The sequence below is a fragment of the Babjeviella inositovora genome, assembly GCF_001661335.1.
Source record: "Babjeviella inositovora NRRL Y-12698 unplaced genomic scaffold BABINscaffold_5, whole genome shotgun sequence".
NCBI classification, from domain to species: Eukaryota; Fungi; Ascomycota; class Pichiomycetes; order Serinales; genus Babjeviella; species Babjeviella inositovora.
The window spans coordinates 883,769-902,468 of NW_017566842.1; the positions used below are offsets into that span (position 1 = coordinate 883,769).

At 46.3% G+C, this 18,700-nt stretch overlaps 6 protein-coding genes and 3 non-coding genes across 9 annotated transcripts; 2 read left to right on the forward strand and 7 right to left on the reverse strand.

Annotated features, from left to right (window-relative positions):
* Window positions 1-95: 95 nt before the first annotated feature.
* BABINDRAFT_161382 (uncharacterized protein) lies at window positions 96-664 on the reverse strand. Its single transcript, XM_019128777.1, has one exon. The coding sequence runs from the start codon at window positions 595-597 to the stop codon at window positions 274-276; it is 324 nt and encodes a 107-aa protein (XP_018985771.1). The 5' UTR covers window positions 598-664; the 3' UTR covers window positions 96-273.
* A 340-nt stretch (window positions 665-1,004) lies between these two features.
* Window positions 1,005-3,254, reverse strand: BABINDRAFT_13290 (uncharacterized protein). The gene has a single exon (XM_019127069.1). It carries the CDS (start codon window positions 3,048-3,050, stop codon window positions 1,062-1,064), a length of 1,989 nt encoding a protein of 662 aa, XP_018985772.1. The 5' UTR covers window positions 3,051-3,254; the 3' UTR covers window positions 1,005-1,061.
* Window positions 3,255-3,754: 500 nt separating this feature from the next.
* On the forward strand, window positions 3,755-3,825 carry BABINDRAFT_t180. Its single transcript has one exon. It is a non-coding gene; the product is annotated as a tRNA-Gly (tRNA).
* A 287-nt stretch (window positions 3,826-4,112) lies between these two features.
* On the reverse strand, window positions 4,113-4,184 carry BABINDRAFT_t183. Its single transcript has one exon. It is a non-coding gene; the product is annotated as a tRNA-Val (tRNA).
* Window positions 4,185-9,303: 5,119 nt separating this feature from the next.
* Window positions 9,304-10,193, forward strand: BABINDRAFT_161384 (uncharacterized protein). Its single transcript, XM_019128778.1, has one exon. It carries the CDS (start codon window positions 9,496-9,498, stop codon window positions 10,135-10,137), a length of 642 nt encoding a protein of 213 aa, XP_018985773.1. The 5' UTR covers window positions 9,304-9,495; the 3' UTR covers window positions 10,138-10,193.
* A 244-nt stretch (window positions 10,194-10,437) lies between these two features.
* On the reverse strand, window positions 10,438-11,271 carry BABINDRAFT_166777 (uncharacterized protein; the record flags this gene model as incomplete). Its single annotated transcript, XM_019130458.1, has 2 exons — window positions 10,438-11,172; window positions 11,218-11,271. 2 exons carry the CDS (start codon window positions 11,269-11,271, stop codon window positions 10,438-10,440), a joined length of 789 nt encoding a protein of 262 aa, XP_018985774.1.
* A 694-nt stretch (window positions 11,272-11,965) lies between these two features.
* Window positions 11,966-14,217, reverse strand: BABINDRAFT_61782 (uncharacterized protein). The gene has a single exon (XM_019132375.1). It carries the CDS (start codon window positions 14,108-14,110, stop codon window positions 12,266-12,268), a length of 1,845 nt encoding a protein of 614 aa, XP_018985775.1. The 5' UTR covers window positions 14,111-14,217; the 3' UTR covers window positions 11,966-12,265.
* Window positions 14,218-14,391: 174 nt separating this feature from the next.
* Window positions 14,392-14,473, reverse strand: BABINDRAFT_t182. Its single transcript has one exon. It is a non-coding gene; the product is annotated as a tRNA-Ser (tRNA).
* A 366-nt stretch (window positions 14,474-14,839) lies between these two features.
* On the reverse strand, window positions 14,840-18,331 carry BABINDRAFT_166779 (uncharacterized protein; the record flags this gene model as incomplete). Its single annotated transcript, XM_019130459.1, has 1 exon — window positions 14,840-18,331. One exon carries the CDS (start codon window positions 18,329-18,331, stop codon window positions 14,840-14,842), a length of 3,492 nt encoding a protein of 1,163 aa, XP_018985776.1.
* Window positions 18,332-18,700: the final 369 nt, after the last annotated feature.

The following is an 18,700-nucleotide window of genomic DNA, read 5'->3' on the forward strand; positions in this document are numbered from 1 at the left end:
CCCCTCTTGAAGAGTCTAGGCATACACCCGTTTCCGACTCAATTCTGGATCCTAGCTTACGGTGGCTACTTGGATAGCTAATAAATAACGTATATGTAACAGATGAAAGAATAAATGGGACATGTATAACCATTATACACGCCAGAGAAAAAAGGATATGATGGAGCTCACACCTTGGGCGAAGATAACTTCGGGGCACCAGAGATGCCATAGTATGCGAACCTGTGACAGGCAAAGAGATAAATAATGTGGAAACAGCTAACAGGGAGCTGCTTAGATGTTGTCGACTGGGAACGGAGTCTCGTAAGATGGCGCAATGTATCTCTGGTACTTAGTACCACCTGGTCTGGCTGGTGGGGTTACCGGATCTGGGTGTCTAAACTCATAGATTAAGGCCTCGGTCTTCTGGAGAACCATCTGCAACTCAGCGATGTCGCTGATATTCTTGTTCATATCGAACTGCTTTCTGATTTGCATCTGCTCAGCTCTGAGGTGGTCTGGTCTGGTGATCCAGTTTCTGGCCAACTTACAGGATCTCCTGTACATGGAACATACAAGCTTCTTATTAGCCTGGGAAAATGGGAGAACGGTAGACATGATGTGGTGGCGGTGTCTCTGGGATGGAGGTTGTGTCAGCGTCTATTTTATGTATGCATTTTCATTTGGTTTTCTCGGTTGTGAATGGTTGGGATTTCATTGGACGGCGGCACGTGCTATTTGACTGTGCACGACCAACGTCATGATTATGCCTCCAAAGCGGTGAATAGTCTCGCTGCCAAAATTGCCCACTTGGCTAAATGGGGGGGGGGGGGGGGGGGGGGGGGGGTTGGACTGATTTGTATTCAGAGAGGTGTTCCTAGGATTTTCCGAATTCATATATAACAATCGGTTCTTGCTGGACTGAGCTACAGGTGCAGAGTGGTTCTCGTGCTACGTAAAAAGGTATTTAGCCTAATGCATATGGAACGCCTTTGCCCACCAGCTCCACTACACTTGTTTTTTAGATAAACAAAGGTGGCTTTTCATTAATATATAATACAAGTTTTGTTTCGTTTCGTCATCTAGTTCAACTTGCTCAAAACATCATCCAAGTTCGGCACGGGAGACTCTTCGTACTCGGGGACGTAGTTCTTCTTGGTGACAAAGATGCAGTATAGCCGCCTAGAGCTCTGCACGTAAGACTCCACATGGATATCGGGAGTCGCTGCCTTGATAGTCAGCAACCAAACAGGGGCCGCGTCGCCTGGGTTCAATGGAACAATGTACGAGTCCTTGATCCACGGCTGTCTGGCGTTGATCACACCGTACTTCTGCCGCGAGTGGAAGTACTCCCAGAGCTGGTCGTAGTCCAGCTGGCTGGCCAGATTTGGGCTGAGCTCTGCGAGAAACAAGTCACGCGTGGAGAGGATTTTCTGCAAATAGCTCTCGGCCTTATCCGCATCTAGTCTCCCTTCGATCTCGTAGTGCGACGCCAGTAGCAAGTACCCCGCCACGTTAAGCACAGAGGCCAGCGGCATGAAGACAGTGCTGCCCAAAAGCGCCGACAGGCAGTCGGCATGGGCAATCCCAGGGAAAGAGAGCCCACCCTTCCAAAACGCTGCAAGCGACGATGTCAACTGAACCGTGGAGAACGGATCGTAGTCGTCGTCAGACTCTTCATCAAGAGCAAAGTGGACTCTTTTTGACGTTTTCTTGGCGTTGACGTCTTTGGTAATCAGGTCTAAGCTATCAGGCTGGCCTTCTTCAAGAATGGACTCTAAGCCGTCAAGGTGAAGCATGTCACTTTGGTCGATGAAATCATCGGGGGTGTCGCTGTGGTGGGGCTCGGGAACAAAGTCATCGTTGGAAGTGGGCTGGTAGTGGATCTGGACGACTTCAGGCGTCAGGGTCCGCTCGTGTTCCACGGGAGACTCCGATTCCTTGCGGTACTGCGGGTCGAACGACGACGTATCCGTATCTTCCTCGATGATTTCCTCGCCCTTGTGGGTGCGCTTGGTGCGCGTGGTAGGTTCATCGCTCTTCAATACGCTCTGTGCAATGGCCTCCTGTTTGATCTTTTCAGCGTACTCCGCCATTTCCTCACTTCTCATTTCGTCTGGCTTCAAGCTCACTAACTTCTCCACGCTCAATTCCCCGTCGAACACCTTCTGCAACAACCGGAGCTTGGGATTCTTGAGATTGGCAAAGAGCGACCGCGATTTGTGGGTGTACGACTCATCTTGGTCGAAGGAGTCGGCTTTCTTGAAGACCTCCTGTTCGATTCCCAATGCCATGGCTATAGCGTCCTGTGGAGAGTTTTGAGCGGGGCTCTGGGTTTGGATGATGTTGAGAAACTGTTGGGCTACCGCTCTTCTGGTTTTGTCTTTGAGAAAGGAAAACTTGTCAGTGGTGGGAGGTTTAACTGGAGTACTGGGTTTGGTTGAAATATCGGACTGGGCGCCGGACTCGACGGAACCATCTTTAGCTGAACCAACTTTTTGACGTTTTGTCGAGCGAGCTTCAGCCTTTTGATGTTTTCTCGTGCCTTCAGCTTCAGAAGCTTCGTTGACCTCGCCCTCTGCTTCAGCTAAGTCATCACCTTCAGTTAGGTCATTAACTCTAGCATCCACATCGTCTTCCTCGGCCTCTTCCTTGTATGCTTCATTGTCATCGCCATTGTCCTTCTCCACCTGTGCCTCTGCCTGCTTCCTCTCTTCTTCCCTCTGGAAAGGGATAGGGTCGATCTGGAAGACAAGCGATTTATACTTAGGAAAGTCTGGCTTACACACATTACACAAGTAATGCTTTGGTAGTTTACTCAAGGCACGGTGGCCAAATAGACAGAAAACATGCTGCCATGTACGGCATTGTTGGCACTGGGCCATTTTCTCCTTCTCATCCCCTGGGTTGCGGCTTCCGTTGGTTCCACACACCAAGCACCGCACGTTGACCTCAGCGTTTGTTTTGCCCGTCTCAGAGATGTCGACAGGCTTTCTTTTGGGCACATCCTCCTCAATGTGGCGATTCACCCCTTTGTTGAGTCTCCCGGAGCGGCGAACAAGTTGCTCCATGGTTTTGTGTGGTGAGTTATAGAAGGAGCGAAAGCTATTTATCAACAGCAATTTTCAAGTCTGGCGTCGATAATTTTACCCGTACCGGACGCACACGACCTCAAGCCGGACAAAGAACTGCTGTTTGTAAAAATGGCATTCCATTAGAGATACGCGGCATGTGTTGGAAATTTATGGGAAATATTGCCCTTTAGTGCCAAGGATAAATGGCATTGTGCTATCAAGACCACCACGTAAATCTCGTGTCGGCTTGAGAAAATCTGTGGTGGGAGGTGATCTAGGTCGGCACTCAGAGACTAAGAGCGGCGAAGGCTACACAGGATGAGAAAACTGTGTGTTAATGTAAAGGGTATAGGAGGAGAGAAGTCATATACCATGCCAATAAGACACAAATATCTGGTCTAAGAGAGCAGTCGTTATCACTATCACAGGGGTATTCGTGATCCTTTGACTGTATGATGGAAACAAACCCTCTTAACCCCGTAAGAGCTCTAGCCAACCTACGGCTAAAATTAGTGGCTATTCAAAGATCACAAACGGAGACCTACAGTCGTATAAAATGATTTATAAAGATAGAAACCCGACAGGACCTAAACATGACTCAATAGGCTAGCCAGTTATCTAACAATGACTTGCAATACAAGTTTAATAATGATATAGTTTTGCCGACTAGTAATTCGTAATCCCAACAAAACCATAAGCGAGCGCCAGTGGTTTAGTGGTAAAATCCAACGTTGCCATCGTTGGGCCCCCGGTTCGATTCCGGGCTGGCGCATCTTTTTTTTTTCATCTTTCTGAACGTGCTATTGTAAAATATCATCGGAAAGAAACCTCTTCGGGGCTCACTTCATAAAATAAAATTAAAATTCACCCTTAGAGTCAGTGGCCAATATCGATGACGTCGCAGGGGTTCCGCTCATTACCAAAGCTGTCCGCAGCCTATATGTCATACCTCCGTGGATTTAGAGAAGCATTCCCCCCAATTGCCTTTTTTTAGGTATATCGAAACAGAAACCCCGCTAGCCTGTTTGAAATAATAAAAAAAGAAAGCAAAAATAATAGTGATCACAAAGGGGATCGAACCCTTGACCTTCTCAGAGTGAATGAGACGTCATACCACTAGACCATGCGAGCCACCCTGTGGGATTGTCAGGGTTCCAGCGCCTGTTGGTATTCCAGTCGGGGGGTTGTAATCAGTCATTGATTCACAAGTTACTTATCGTGATCTTCCACAAAAATAAAGATAATATTAAAACCAAGATCATTCTTAGATCTGGAAAACTACTTCCTTATATAGCTTTCTTCGGTGCCTCATTTGCTTTATGCGACAGGATTAGTTTCAGATACTCATTATCAAACAATCCTAGTAGCCTCAACTGGAACCTCATAAGGTTCCTGACACAACTCTCTAACTCTGACAATCCCTGTCAGAGTTAGAGAAGCCATCTCTGAGGCTGTGAGAGAATGAGCTTAGTTGCACGTGCTTGGCAATCTAACGAAGCTTGTGAGAAGGGTTCAACACGTAAGGGGTGGGAATCAGGGGAGTGACCTGATTGGGAAATTAGTCCTTTTTATATATAAGCGTAGATTGTTATCTTATATAGTTTTGTTCTAGCTAGAAAAATGGCTTTTATTTTGGAGACTCTAAGTGAGTCATTGGAATCTCTCTCAGTTGACAGTTACTAGCAAATTGCAGAAACAGTCATAGAATGTTGGTCAGAGTGACAAGTCAAAAACGTCAGACAGGTCCCGGTGGAACGCTGACATAGGATTTCAGGGTTTCAGTACTCATTGGGATTTCAGTCCGGGGTCGTAGTCTGACATTCTCTTCACATGATACAGTCGCAATAATCCACAAAAGGGTACTTCTTAAACAAAACACATATCCCACCAGCGAGAAACCGTTGATTTTTAGCAATCTGTTGCTGAATAGTGTTGGTGTCCATGGCGATAAGTAATCAATGGTTATTGTTTATAATACTTTACTTTTCCTTTGTTTAGGTAACAAAGTCTTGAGTATGTAAATAGAGTACGTATATTCGTTACTTATAATGCTAAGGATAATAAGGGAAAAAACCGCTTATGCCTTTTTATAGACAGTTGATTCTTCCAGTAAAGTTTTTGATTATACTAAAATCTCTTAGTTATTGTTTAATGTTCCTTTAGTTCGCAGTAGGGCATTCTTCGAACAGACATAAAATAGCCCTGTGACACCATCTGTGCGTTGGACCAGATTTTAACAGAAACTACTTCCATATATAGTCTTCTGTGCTTAACTTGTCACCGGTGTTGTAATCTCACTATAACCCCACTGGTAATCTAATCTTCTTGGATCACCATATAGCATTACTCGTTTTGGGTGTGCGCACTCGCACTAAGGAGCCAATTCTGATAACTGCCCCCAAACACTCCTGGTAGACACATATAGTCCCTCTCACAGCCTCGGGTGTAGCTTCCCTGACTCTGACATAAAATACCAGAATTCCAACGCCCGTTGAGCCTTCAGTCAGGGGTTTGTCGTCTGTTATTCTATCCACAAAAAGATTGTCATAATTTTCAACAAGAATAAAGATGATTACTAAACCAAACACATATCATAACTTTTTATTTGTAGTAACCTATTGTTGAATAATGTTGCCGTCCATGGCGATAAGTAATAAACAGTAATTTGTGTTAAGCGTGTAATTGTCACGTGATAAGGATCGATAGCCTATATAAGAGAGTCAGTTCCTCCCTTCCTTTGGCTTATATACATTATATAGCTAATCAGTATACTATAGATAAAGTATACATTCTACTGTTGAAATCAGTTCTTGTAAAAATTGATAGTAACGGGGTAGAAAATATCGAACTTTGATATTTGGGCCGGGTACAATTTAAAACAGAAAATACTTGTCACTGCTGAAAAAAAAAAATACAATACCAGGACAACGAACATTGAACGGGGAACTAAGGAAAATCCGTGGAGGATGAATTCAAAAGTATCAGTTAGAAGTATCGTTCAAAAAATTACCGACAGGTACGCTATTAATGTTTCGATAGGAATAATATGATAATCGTATAGATCAGTAGTGGTTCCCATCTCCGGGTATAAAGAGTGGAAGGCGATTAAAGCGACTCAAAATCTGGCATCCAATCCTTGTTACTCTAATAATTCGCCCTTTTCACCATGGAAGAAGGTGATTAGTTCGGGCTACATCTGTTTAACCTTGAGCTCCTTTCCTGTGCGGCTCGATTGGACCAAGAAGGAACCAGAGTAATGAGCTTCGGAAACGCATGGATTATGCCCATGGCACCGTGTGGGGAGTTCAAATCGTCACCGTGGTAGATGGGGCCTCATTCAAAACATCTATAGCCTCAGAGACTTGCAATTCCTTCACCTTGGTGGTCATATAGGCAGATTTTGGCGGAAAGTTATCGAGGTCTTACGGCCCACGGCGACTGGTTCTGGTCAAGATGATAAATTTCTGGTCAGAAGCGAGAGACTTTTCCATCTCGTCGATACTCAGAGCGGTGAATGTAACAGGGTTATAGTCGGTTTCAAAGACTATCAAATCTGTTATGGTTGGTATTTCTCGGAGGCAGCTTTCTATGTGTTCTAGATATCGGGAAATAATGAAGAGTATGGTAGATGGGATGGAATATAATTATAGGCTTTTACTTGAGAGAAACCTGTACGAGGTCTTTTCCTGTGTGGCCTGTACCAACTCGCACTTTCTTGGCTTACCCATCAAAGTGATAATATCCCCACTATTATCAGTTTTTATCTTTACGTTGATTGAATACGAACCAATGTTCATATTATTGAAAATCTCTCAGTTAACCGGCTGTATATAGATGGCGATCTGCAGCTGCAAAATACATACCTTGATAGAAGAAACAATAGCTTTTAGCGGGGCTATTTTGAGCTTTTCATGGAAAATTCCCCGGTGTGAATCCTCGAAATATCTTATAATAGAGATTCGTCCTCTCATTAGTGAGTAGTTACGGACAAGTGCCTGTTTCCAATATGAAGCACGTACATGTACGTGTTTTGGCGAAGGCATCGAAGCCGCACCTATACACACGTCTGCAAATAATTAATTAATACCGCAGGGATCCTCTACATCGAGAAACCAAATATCTCCATGATAGTACCTTAATATTTATACACAATTGTATTTCGAGGGAAAGGGAAACGAGATGAAGGCAGTATGTTCGTTGTCTCAATTGACGCAATACCTTAAAAGATGGAACCATCACAGTCGAAAGGGAATCTCAGACGGCCAGGGTCACAGGATATGAGAGAAAATAGCCTATTAACTATGTAGGAAATTGGTGAATCACGGTATTGGTAAGCTAGACAATTTCGGCTACTCTAGAGTCACGTTAGAGTCAAAAATTGCTATATTGGCATATGTATTAAGTTGCTATTTACTGAAGTATTACTGCGGCAGTCGGCAGAACTGATAACAAGGATACGGGTAATTAAAAAGATTCCTATTTACGACCGATGTTAGCCCCTAGATCATGCGACTGACGATTAGATGCAGGCAGAACGTGCAGAATGCCTGATAGTGATTTACAAAAGGTGCCGTACTATCTTTCAGTATATTAGACAAAATTCTGTATGAGTAATATCTTTGTTATGTGTTCCGTTGTTCCCGTACCATGCAAGACATCGATTGAATACTAAAAGCAGAGAGTTCTGCCTGTCTGCTCTAGGGGGTTAGATGATGGTTTACGCACTAGACTACGACATCACGGTACGACGCATAAAACTGCATAACGCAAGACACCTAACGCTACGGATCATTTTTGCTCGCCTAAGCATTTCAAATCTTCTCTAATAACGTACTCCAAGATTTAGGTACCCTAGTACCAAATAAATATATTGAGTATATATTGAGTATATATTGAGGGGTTTCGAAGTCCACTGAAAGCGGGAGGCGAGTAGACTTTTTCAAGAGAAAAGAAGCAGATATGTAACTTAACGGCCTAAGAATTCGTACAGGATATGTTCGTATTTCGGAAATCTACCATACTGCCACAAAATAAAGTTTTGTAGGGCGTTACTCGAGAATATTTTAACTAATGCAGGGAATTATACAGGGTGCAGACAGTTTTTAATCCGCGATACAAAAGTTACTGTGATTCAGATAAATTTGCGAAATGCCGTACAATATCACTACTGATTTCCCAACCCGTAGTTGTGCAGTTTAGTCGCTCCAGGCATTACTGAAACGAAGATCCTGCCTTTTGAGTGCATTTCCGTATTTCTTGGCGCTTAGGAACCCGTCGTGGTCACTAGCACACTACCCTGGTCCTCTCTAAATTAATATCAGTTTTGCTCCAAATTTTGCCACAAGACTTTACCTCTCGAAAGGCATACGTGTTGAGGAATTTATATTATAAAGTCGTAATATCTCTTTAGGATCAAAATGTTAACGCAGGGGCCATTACAGTGTAAAACTGTGTAACTTTTCCTGATTCTATAGCTGCAGGGATATAATACATGTTATCTTATAAGCACGCATACTTCGCAGTCCTACAGCCATGTGGTCAATAAGCAATTCATAGTTCTTAGATTGAGGTGCAGGAAAATAGTCAGATTCTCGACCGGGGTAGTCCCTTGTACGATCACGGGCCACCCAAAGCAAATAGTCTTGTATAACATATGACACTATGTTTCAGTCTTTATTTTGGCGCCGTGCGTATAAGTAGATCAATTTCAATTACAGTGTTATAGATATAGGTGTTTAACACAGTAAGAAAGTTTTCAAGGCTTGTCATGACGAACTGTATGGTCACTCCAAGGCCTCACCTCCCGGACCCTCATCGCAGTTGTTAGGTGGGATAAGAGGTGGTCGTGGGAATGACCTCGAGCTAGTGATAGGATGACCCCCGTAAACTCGTGAGGCCTAGAATGAGGTGATGCATATTATCGCTAAACCGATCATTTCAGCAGGCACAATTTTTGGCTGGATAGGTACGGGAATCCGCGCGATTATAAAGCTGAACACGTGTTATTACGATGACAGTCATAAATTAAAACACGCTCGCAGAGTAGAATGAGTTCGTTTTCTATTTAAGGAGCTGAATCTTCCTTGATTGTTTTTATTTGGAAAAACATAGATACACCAGAACCATGAGGTATAATGCACTCCCATTGATTTTCACCTGTATTATCGTGTTAGCGGGTAGATACTCTACCTCCGCCCCTCTTGACAAGCAAGAAGTTAACAACTTACCAGTGCTAGTCCCCAGAGCTGTTCTAGGCAGGCAAATCAGGCTTGAAGGGACTGGGCTCACAGTTCAAGGTGTTATAGGCACCTCGGCTATCGGTATCGCAGCCTGTGTTTTTTCGGCTCCTGTGTGCTTAGCTGTTGGTATAACTGCTATCATTAGTATCTTCTTCGGATAGTATCAGTGGTCTTTTGATAGCTCAACAAACTTACCTGAACACATGGTAAGAAAACTTGGAGCTGATGGTTTACTGGTGAGGTCAGGCGTTTTTCGTAACACAACTGGCTTACCTGCTAACGAGTTTATCAGTCTTGGTCTTTTGGGTGATATACCGCATGCTTCAGCAGCTATTCTTGAATACGTCGGCAATAACACTCATTTGTTTAAGCGTGATTTTGACGCTGGCAGCTTCTTGTCTAGTTATGAAGTACAGTTCAAACACAGCCCCGAGACTGGGGTCGCAACTTTAGTTATTGGTCTCAGTGGGTTCACTCCGGCTGACACCAACCTGAGTTCTAACACAGCCTTACAGAAACGTGACAGTTCTAATTTAATGTCATATAACTGGGACAACAGCAATGAACAGTTGTGGGATCAACATAATAAGGATAGTGGCTGGATAAATAATGCGGGTAATGACGTCGCGAACTGGGTAGTCCACGAGAAGCCTTATGGAAACTATGTATGGAACAAGTGGTGTGCTTGCTTTGATGATAACCAAAGGCAGACTGGTGCGAATGTTGACCATGGTGAGTTTTATATCGGTGGTTACGGCGGTATTGATGGTGGTTGCAATGCAGATGATTGTGGTTGGTCTGAATATGGTTGTAATACCGACAGCTGGTATGATTGTAGTACGTAACCGTTAGGATTGCTTGGCCATGCAAGAGTGTTGACGCGACGTTGATAACGAACCAGTTTAGTATGAAATATGATGAGTAATTTAACTTATTGAATTTATGGCATATCTAGTAGATAGTATATATATGTATATATATTCGTTGACCTTTAGCAATCTTGATGGAATCTGACCCCATACATATCTAATTTCACTGGGCTGTTTGATGTCTGTTTGAATAATGGCATATAGCGCCTCAAAAGAACATCAAACAGTCCTATGACATCAGGCGTGTACAGAATCTAACTTCAACAATGTGTATTCCTACTCATTAACCACATCTTTGCCCAACTTGTAGTTGCCCATGGCCTTTCCCCACTGGATTTTGGCCCTGGTAATCGGCAATAGTCTTCTCAAGTTCTTGAACACTGTTTCGTTCAAGCCATTCACCTTAGTGATAATCTCGAGCTCCACGTCATTTTCCACCTTGCTGATGGCCGTCACCACACCCTGGAGCCCCACAGAAACCGCCTCAGGTTCGAGATGGCTCTTCAACCTCACATTACCGTCCTCATAGTAGTGGATGTCGAGCTTAACATCGATGTCTCGAAGCGCAGAGCCGTCAAATGTGTACAAGGAGCACCAGGACCCGTTGTAGAAGTTGGCCGGGTTATGCTTCCACCCGTTGATTATGATCGTGTACGCTTCACCACCGAAGCCTGGAGGAACCACCGTGAAGGCCGCCTCCGAGGGGTAGTGCTGCGCCAAATACGTCGCAAGTTTGCCTTCCAAGAGCTCATAGTCAGCGGTCCGGTAGTCTGTGTCAAAGTCCTCGACGTCAATGGCTTGCATCGTGTGTACATCCACGTTGAACTGCTTACCGGTACTAAAATCGACGTACTTTTGTGTCGACGACTGAGTGTGCTGACTGATAATCGTTGCCTTTCCGTTGAGAAGAACCACGTTTCCGCGCGCGTTGTAGGTCTCCAACGCAGCGGCCAATTCGTGCTTGATCGGCTCGTCCACGATGGCCTTGATGTTGTTTGTGACTTCTTGGAGCTGGTGGTGTTAGTAGCTGTGCAGAGAGGACAAACGAGTACATACCTCACCTGGCGGGGCATCCGCGATAAAATCGTTGATGATTGTTTGCAATGACATATGGTGATGGATGAATCCTGTTATTACTGAGCTTGCGATAGGTGTATATGTTATTTGTGTTATCAGGGATACGGAGATTTCGCGAGCTATGTGCAGGTCGAAGTCATAGTGCGAGTTAACGAGTAAGCTGAAAAGAAGCTGTTATGTTTTTGGTATTCCAGTGGTATAAGTAGGTGAAGGGTATTGAAATAGCTGGAAATGAAGATATACCTTTGTGAGGTGAAAATAGCCTTATGTAGATTCAAGCTAGATTTTGCTTTCGCAAGCAAAAATATATATCTGTCTATATAGATTTTGTTTACATTTATGTTTGTACATCTATAAATATAAATGTATAATATTCCAAAATAATTATTCGGACCGTAAATTCTGCCTTTGTTTGAACCGTTTCTGCTTTATTCAGCCATTGAAAATGATTAGTATTTACATAACTTAGGTTTCCCAGGTTTATCGTCTCAGGCGTAAACCGATATACACGAATGAGATCAAACGAGAACATCACGTGATATACCTGATTGTAGCATTGGAGCCCCTCAAGCTGGCTGCTTTATTGGAAGTTTGGTAATTTTTGCCGATTTTCTCAAATAGCCTCGAAAGCAAGATATATATAGAGAAACGAGAATAAAACAAGTATGTACATGTAGCTTTTCTGAAAAGGAACTTTTAACGCGTATTTTAGGATGAAAATGTCTGTCATTGCCAAGAAATCCCCAGTAGTTAAAACAAAGCACCATTTGAATACCAAAAAGTCAGATATAACGTTTATATAGCCTTTTTTCGTTTGAAGTTATTTATTTTCTTCACATACTCCAACAGAAGCACTCAAAACTAAATTTCCGACCAACGATAAGTCCAAAACCGTCGCAAAAAATCCTGTTTTAAGTCCCTGTCCAGTCTACAATCAGCTTCCGTCTGAAAAAAAAAAAGTAATCCACCATGATTACTCTATGAATATAGATACATTTCACACTTGAACTTCGCCTTCGGTTCCGCTCTACGTACTCGTACCCACATCAAAGCTTCCACTCCCTCTCGTCCCGTATGGTGGCACCCTTGCCCCTCCGTGCTCGCTCAAAATCGCTCGCAACGTTGCCTGCAAGTTCTCAGTGTCCCCCTTTACATCCTCGATCCCAAACACATAAATACTGTAAATCCCGTAGAGCCCCACGAGAGTGCTGATAAACAACGCCACGTACCCCTTAAGCGTAAACCCCTCCGGAAGCGGCTGTGGCTGCACGTTCTCGCCGGCCAAATCCAACCACGCCACTGCATTGCCCGCGGCGTTACCACGGGTCGGAATGCGCGCGGCGGCACACACTTCAAGATGGTTCTCCAGAATTGCACCCTGTTGACTTCTTAACTCTTCTGGCGCCTCGATAAGCGTGATGGCCAAGCCCTGCTCCAAGTGCCAGTCCACATGACAGTGGAAGAACCACACACCGGGATTGTCTGCACGGAAACGGAGCACCATGTACCCGTTCGACTCGACAAGTATGGTGTCACGGCGCATTGGATACTCGGGTAACGACTCATGCGCGGACTCGTTGTACGCTGTGGGTTCGTCAAAAGCCGGGGACTTTGCCACAATCTGGAACACGTGCCCGTGGAGATGGAACGGGTGCCGCCCATCGTCCTTGTTATTGACAACGATCTCAACCACCTCGTCCTTTTGGAGAACAAACGCATTGGTGTTGGAGCCATAGATGGCGGCGTTGTTCACGAGCTCTTCTGGAGCCGAGAGCACCGAATAGAGTGTCGGCACGCGCGGCGCGACGTACGTGATGTTGTTGAAAAAAGAGTACTGGACACCATCGCCGAGGTTGTCCATGATAACGTCGAGCACGATGAAGTAGTCCGGGTCCGCAAGGAGCTCCTCAGGGTCGCGCGGACGCAAGTCGGCGTCATTAAATGCAGATAACTTGCGGGCCAGCGCGTGCGGCAATGAGAGGTTCGAGTCGTAGACCATGTAGTTAACCCCTCGCGTTTCCAAGTCCGCCGGAACACTGTCCAACATTTCCTCGTCCATAACCTGAACTATAGCAAAGTTCTTATCGCTGGCTTGCTTCGTCTTCACAAGCACGGAGTAGCGCTGGGCGACGGTGAGATAGAGCATGTCAGTGGTGTAGGGCTCGACATAGATCCCGTCGGCCTCAACCACGGTCATCTCATGGCCCTCGATGTACAAGTACTGTGAGAGGAAGAGGCCCGTGTTGACGACTCGCATAAGGTAGGTTGTATTCACCGCAACCGCCCATGTGACATTGCGCGACCCATTGAAGAGAACGTTCTGTGGAATTGGTTCAGATCCCGTCGGGTTGAACCGCGACAAAAAGTCGTGCTTCAAGTCAGACGTCTCGCGGTGGTACCACTCGCTGATCGACACCACAACCTCCTCGTCGTATGCAAACGGCTCTTTTTTCTCGTGCACCACAAGGACCCCGCGGAGCCCGTCACCGTACTGTGCACCCGAGTGTGAGTGATACCAATATGTTCCGTGCTGCGAGTCGACGGTGAAGTTGTACGTGAGCGTGGAGCCCGGTGGAATCGGACACTGCGTCACCATTTCGGGGCCATCCATCAGGTTGCTGCCCTCCTGAAAAAGCCCGTGGAAGTGCAAGGATGTGTTGTGGGATGGCAAGCCGTTGGTAAGGTGGAGAACCAAACGGTCACCGCGCGTGATGTGGATCGTTGGGGCCGGGTACGCGCCGTTGATCGCGAGTACACGGCGCGTAAACACGCCGTCCGGGTTCGCGTCGATCCACAGGACGGTGAAGTTGTACTCGTGGGTGGCTGCGAACGTTGCCGTCACGAACGCAAAAAGGCACCAGAGGGTCAACATGTCTATAGGTGTATGGTGTGGGTCTAGGTAGACGGAATATTGAAAATTTTTTTCTGCAACGCCAGTCGGTTTCAAGTGTGACGCAAACGCAGATGTGAGTAGTGGCGAGTCGCCCGGTGTTAAGGGTCTGGTGGGGACACGACTAAACGAAGACGAGCGTGTTGAGCGCTGGCTCAGTATTTGGGTGATATGATGGGGGGGGGGGGGGATAAGGAATTGAGTAGATTCAACCAGAAGAATAAGAGAGGAAGATCTAGCAAAAAGGGAAAAAAAAGATATATCGACAACGGCAGGACTCGAACCTGCGCGGGCAGAGCCCAAAAGATTTCTAATCTTTCGCCTTAACCGCTCGGCCACGTTGCCCGATAGTTGAAAAAAATGTATTTAAAATCTATCCAGCCATGCCTGTTCAGCATCAGAGCTCCGAACTTTTGAGTCGAAGTTTTTAAACAAACTTTGCTACACCAGTTAATAAACATACTCTCTTTACAGAAAGACTGAAATATAAATTGACGGGTTAATGTGCCACACGTATGAGACGGAAGACGCTGGTACTGATGAACTCAGTCCTAAGCTAATCGGATGGATTATATACTGGTATTTTTAAAACTTTCCTCGCCTGCGCCAGTAACTTCATCTGTATGCCTCACTAGTTTTGGAGGTACCCTACCTACCCTGTACTACCTATAATAAATCATTGTACACCGTGGTAGAGCTATGTTTATCCAATTACCAGAAGTAGCGCAACTTTTCCATTTTTTCTGGCGTTTTGGTGTCAGCCAAGGAACTGGCCTGTACCGGTTTAGGTGCTTGGGCCTTTGGTGGAGCCTCGGAGGTCTCTTCCGGGGCGATCCTTTTGGTTTGTGTAGGATCCGCCTTATGCTTCGCCGTATAGGAGCCATACACGGGCTTTTCAAGAGCCATGTTGCCGGACTCTTCTTCGATGACAAGGTCTGTGTGGACAAACTGTAAATGGGCCGACTCGGTGTCCTTAAACTCACATCTTAATTGTTGGATGTTGAGTTTGATTTCCTCATGGAGCAGGAAGTAGTCTGACTTTGGAGCCATGGACTTGGCAGAAGCGGCCACTGTGGGCGGGACGCCCACCACGGGTGACATCGAGGGGGTTGCCACTGGAGCAGAGGTTGGTTCCGTCTTTGCAGGTTTGACTGTGGGTTTAGGCTCCGTAATAATAGAACCAATAGGAGTGACCGGCTTACCAACTAATATAGCTGGAGAAGACGTAGGGGATACTTGCTCTTCCGCAGCCTTTGGAGACGACGGACCAGTTTCTGTCACTTCAAACGCCTTGGGAGCCGCAGAGTCCGATGTCCCGGTTTCTGGCTGAGGGCCAGTCTCGGCTTCGTCAGTAGCCTTTTCTTCAGCGATTCTGGCAGCCTGTGTTTCGAGCAATGCAACATCCTTTTTCATATCGGCAATCAACTTTTGATAAAGGGCTTCCTCCACGGCATCATCCACCGCGTTCGGCACAGCATCAGCGACACCACTTTCAGGTTTGACCGGCACCGCCTTAACAGGCGCCACCTTGACCGTTTCCTTCGCGGGTTTTTTCTGAGTTTCGACCTCTGGGGCTTCTTTCTGAACCTTTTCCTGGACTCTGTTCTGGCCAGATATGGGCTTAGAGGAGACTAAGTCTTTCGGAAAATCCTCAGGCATTAAGCTGGTGACATCTGAAGTCCTAGCTGGTACAAATTTCTTTAAAGCCTTCTCAACAGCACTTGAATTGACAGGACCAGTGCCTGAAACAGGGATACTGCTTGTAACAGGGACACTGCTTGGAATCTTAGCCTCAGGCTCTTCCTTCTTCTCCAAAAGCTTTTCCAAATCTGGTTTCGCCTTCACCGGTAATGGCACAATCTCTCGGTCTTTCGGAATCACCACTGCCTTCAACTTATCCTTTTTGGCCGAAACCGGCTTGGCCTTCTTCACCTTCACCTTCTTGTCGTCAGCCAGCACCTTGACCGCAACTTCAGGCGCAATCTCTTCTGCAACCACAGGAGCGTGATAGGTGGTCTCAAGCAAAGCGGTGAAATTCTCGTTGATCTCACTTAATAGCGTCTTGAACGCCTCCGAACCAGATTTGACCATGGTCTTAGGCAGAGACAAAGGCCTGGTCACTGGAATCAGAGCTGGCTTGATGGCAGTGGGAGTGACGCCGTTCTCAGGGACTGGCAGAGGCGATCCACGCCTCAAGACCTTTTTGCCTTTATCAGGCATGCTCTCAGAGAGCGACGGGAATTTAGCAATATCAGCGGGTGGGATGCTGTCGCCTCTCTTCAAAATGACTCGCTTCGGTTCAGAAACAAGGGGAAGAGGGATTTTGGCTGGTTCTAGCGCCGTCTTCTTGTTTGCAACGGAAGCTGACCTGTTTGATGCACTAATCACACCCTTAGGGTAAGAACCCCTAATACCATCTGGGGACATCTCAGCTTTGGTCTCCTTGACTTTTGCCTCGACAGCCCTCGCAGCCTTAGCTTCGGTCCTCGACCCAGCTTTGGGGACGGCAACCTTTTCGGTATCTAGATCCGGAAGATCCCAAACGTTGCTCGGGGTAGGCGACGGCGACGGTGTGTCAACGAGACTGATCTTCCGCGCCTTCTCGATGCCAAACGGACTCCAGGTGGACTGTGGCGAGTTGTCCATGGGCGCAGCATTGGTCCAGATCGAACTGTTTCCGGTTCTGTCCGCAGGCGGCTCTGATGCAGAGTTAAAGCGTGGGCCTTGTGGGAAGATCCCAGGGGGAGCACCGTAATTGAGAGTTTCAGAGGAGCTCATGAATGTGGGATCTGTAAAGATGTCAGGTTTCAATAGAAGCTGGGAAACCTCAAACGGCCTAGCAGACAGCCCCGCAACCCTGTTTAATCCAGAGTTGACGATTGGAGGAGTCTCCATACCTGAGGTTTGCATAAACCCACTTATAGGGGTCCCCAAGTTTGAGCTAAGCCCCAAGCCTGAACTGGTGCTATTCAAAGCTGAAGCTGTTACATCTGAACTGGCACTATTTAAAGCTGAAGCTGTCTTACCATAACTGGCGCCACTGAAAGTGGAAAATGTTACACCTGAACTGATTTCCCCCAGACCGCATCCGGTGTCATCACCGGCGCTCATAAACACATCCGAAATCTGCTTGATAAGAATCAAACACATCCCAATGAACATTAAGGCCTCCACCCCAGCCGTCGCATCGTAAAACTTGCTCACAAAGTCCTCTCCACCAAATTGTGTGCACCAGGAAAACTTCGCTAAAACGCTAGCCTTCTCGGGGCCAATCTGCACCGAGGGGACAGATGGCTGCTGGTGAATGATGCTCATCAACCATGCGACAGGCGGCATATCTCTGCGCTGCTTTCCGTTGACGGTACCGTCGTACTTATCGAGCCCGTTGAGATACACATATAACGGATGTTTACTGGCGGTGAGCGGCGCGAAGAGCATTTGGAGAAATGTCTCGGGCACCGGCTGGGCATGGTGGAGGAAAGGGCCCAAGCCCATGGATGTGAGAACCAGGTCTACCACATGGTACACCTTCTGGTCGTCGATGTAGATGGAAACAATCGGCGAGAGGTGGATGGATGAGTGGAATGCAGGCAGAGATTGGGTAAGTGGCAAAGGCTGGGTGAGAGGCGAGCCCTGGAGCACTTGCGTGAGGGGTGAATCGTGAGCTTCAGAGAAACTTTCATCATCCAGCACCATCTGCGCTTCAATAAACTGGATCTGGTCACGGTACATATATTCATCAAGCGACGTGTCAGCGTTGTTATTACTATGACTATAAGCGGCAGCATTGGCAGGAAAACCCATAGAATCAGCGTTAGCATTAACATTGGTGACTTTGGCGTTAACGCTGGGCGTGTTGGTATTGCTATAAGAATCGGTCTCACCAGCATGGACCCCGTAAGCACCGTAGGAATTGGATCCCTCGTCATAGACATTGGTCATGGAACTATCCACGTAACCACCGGTGTACAGATGGTCCTGGTGGCCCTGGTACATCTGGTCCTGGTATCCCGGGTAGTAGGACATGTAGTTAGGTTGACCGAACTGCGATAGCTTCGCACCAAGGTTCACGGATGACGAGTTACCCAGCCGTGGGTTCATAGCACCTGGTGTCGAGAGGCTTCGTGCGAGCTCCGGAGGTGCGGGCCAGTCGATTGGCAAACTTCGGCTGGGTGTCTCCTGGAATAGCTGGTTGGTATACATTGGAGATAGCCGGAAGAGCACTTAGAAAACAGTGGTGTCGCGAACCAAAGTGATCCTTTTGCGGAATAATTTTGCCAATTTTTTTTTACTGTTAGCCGAAAAATTACTAAGGCAGTGCCGCGCACGACTAAGCGGCTACCCCACAAGGAGGAGGATGGGGGGAAATAAATATTTGGAAAGGAGGGAAAATACTTTAATGCGTATAAATTGCAATTGAAGACGGGAAATTGTTATCGATGGAAAAGGATAAAATATTCTGGATTAGGGGGAGGTGGGCTGGATTTTGTGTATTCCATTTTGCACTACGGAATTCATGATCCGGCTTGACAAAACTGTCGAAGTTATATCAAATACTGGCAGTGAAAAGGG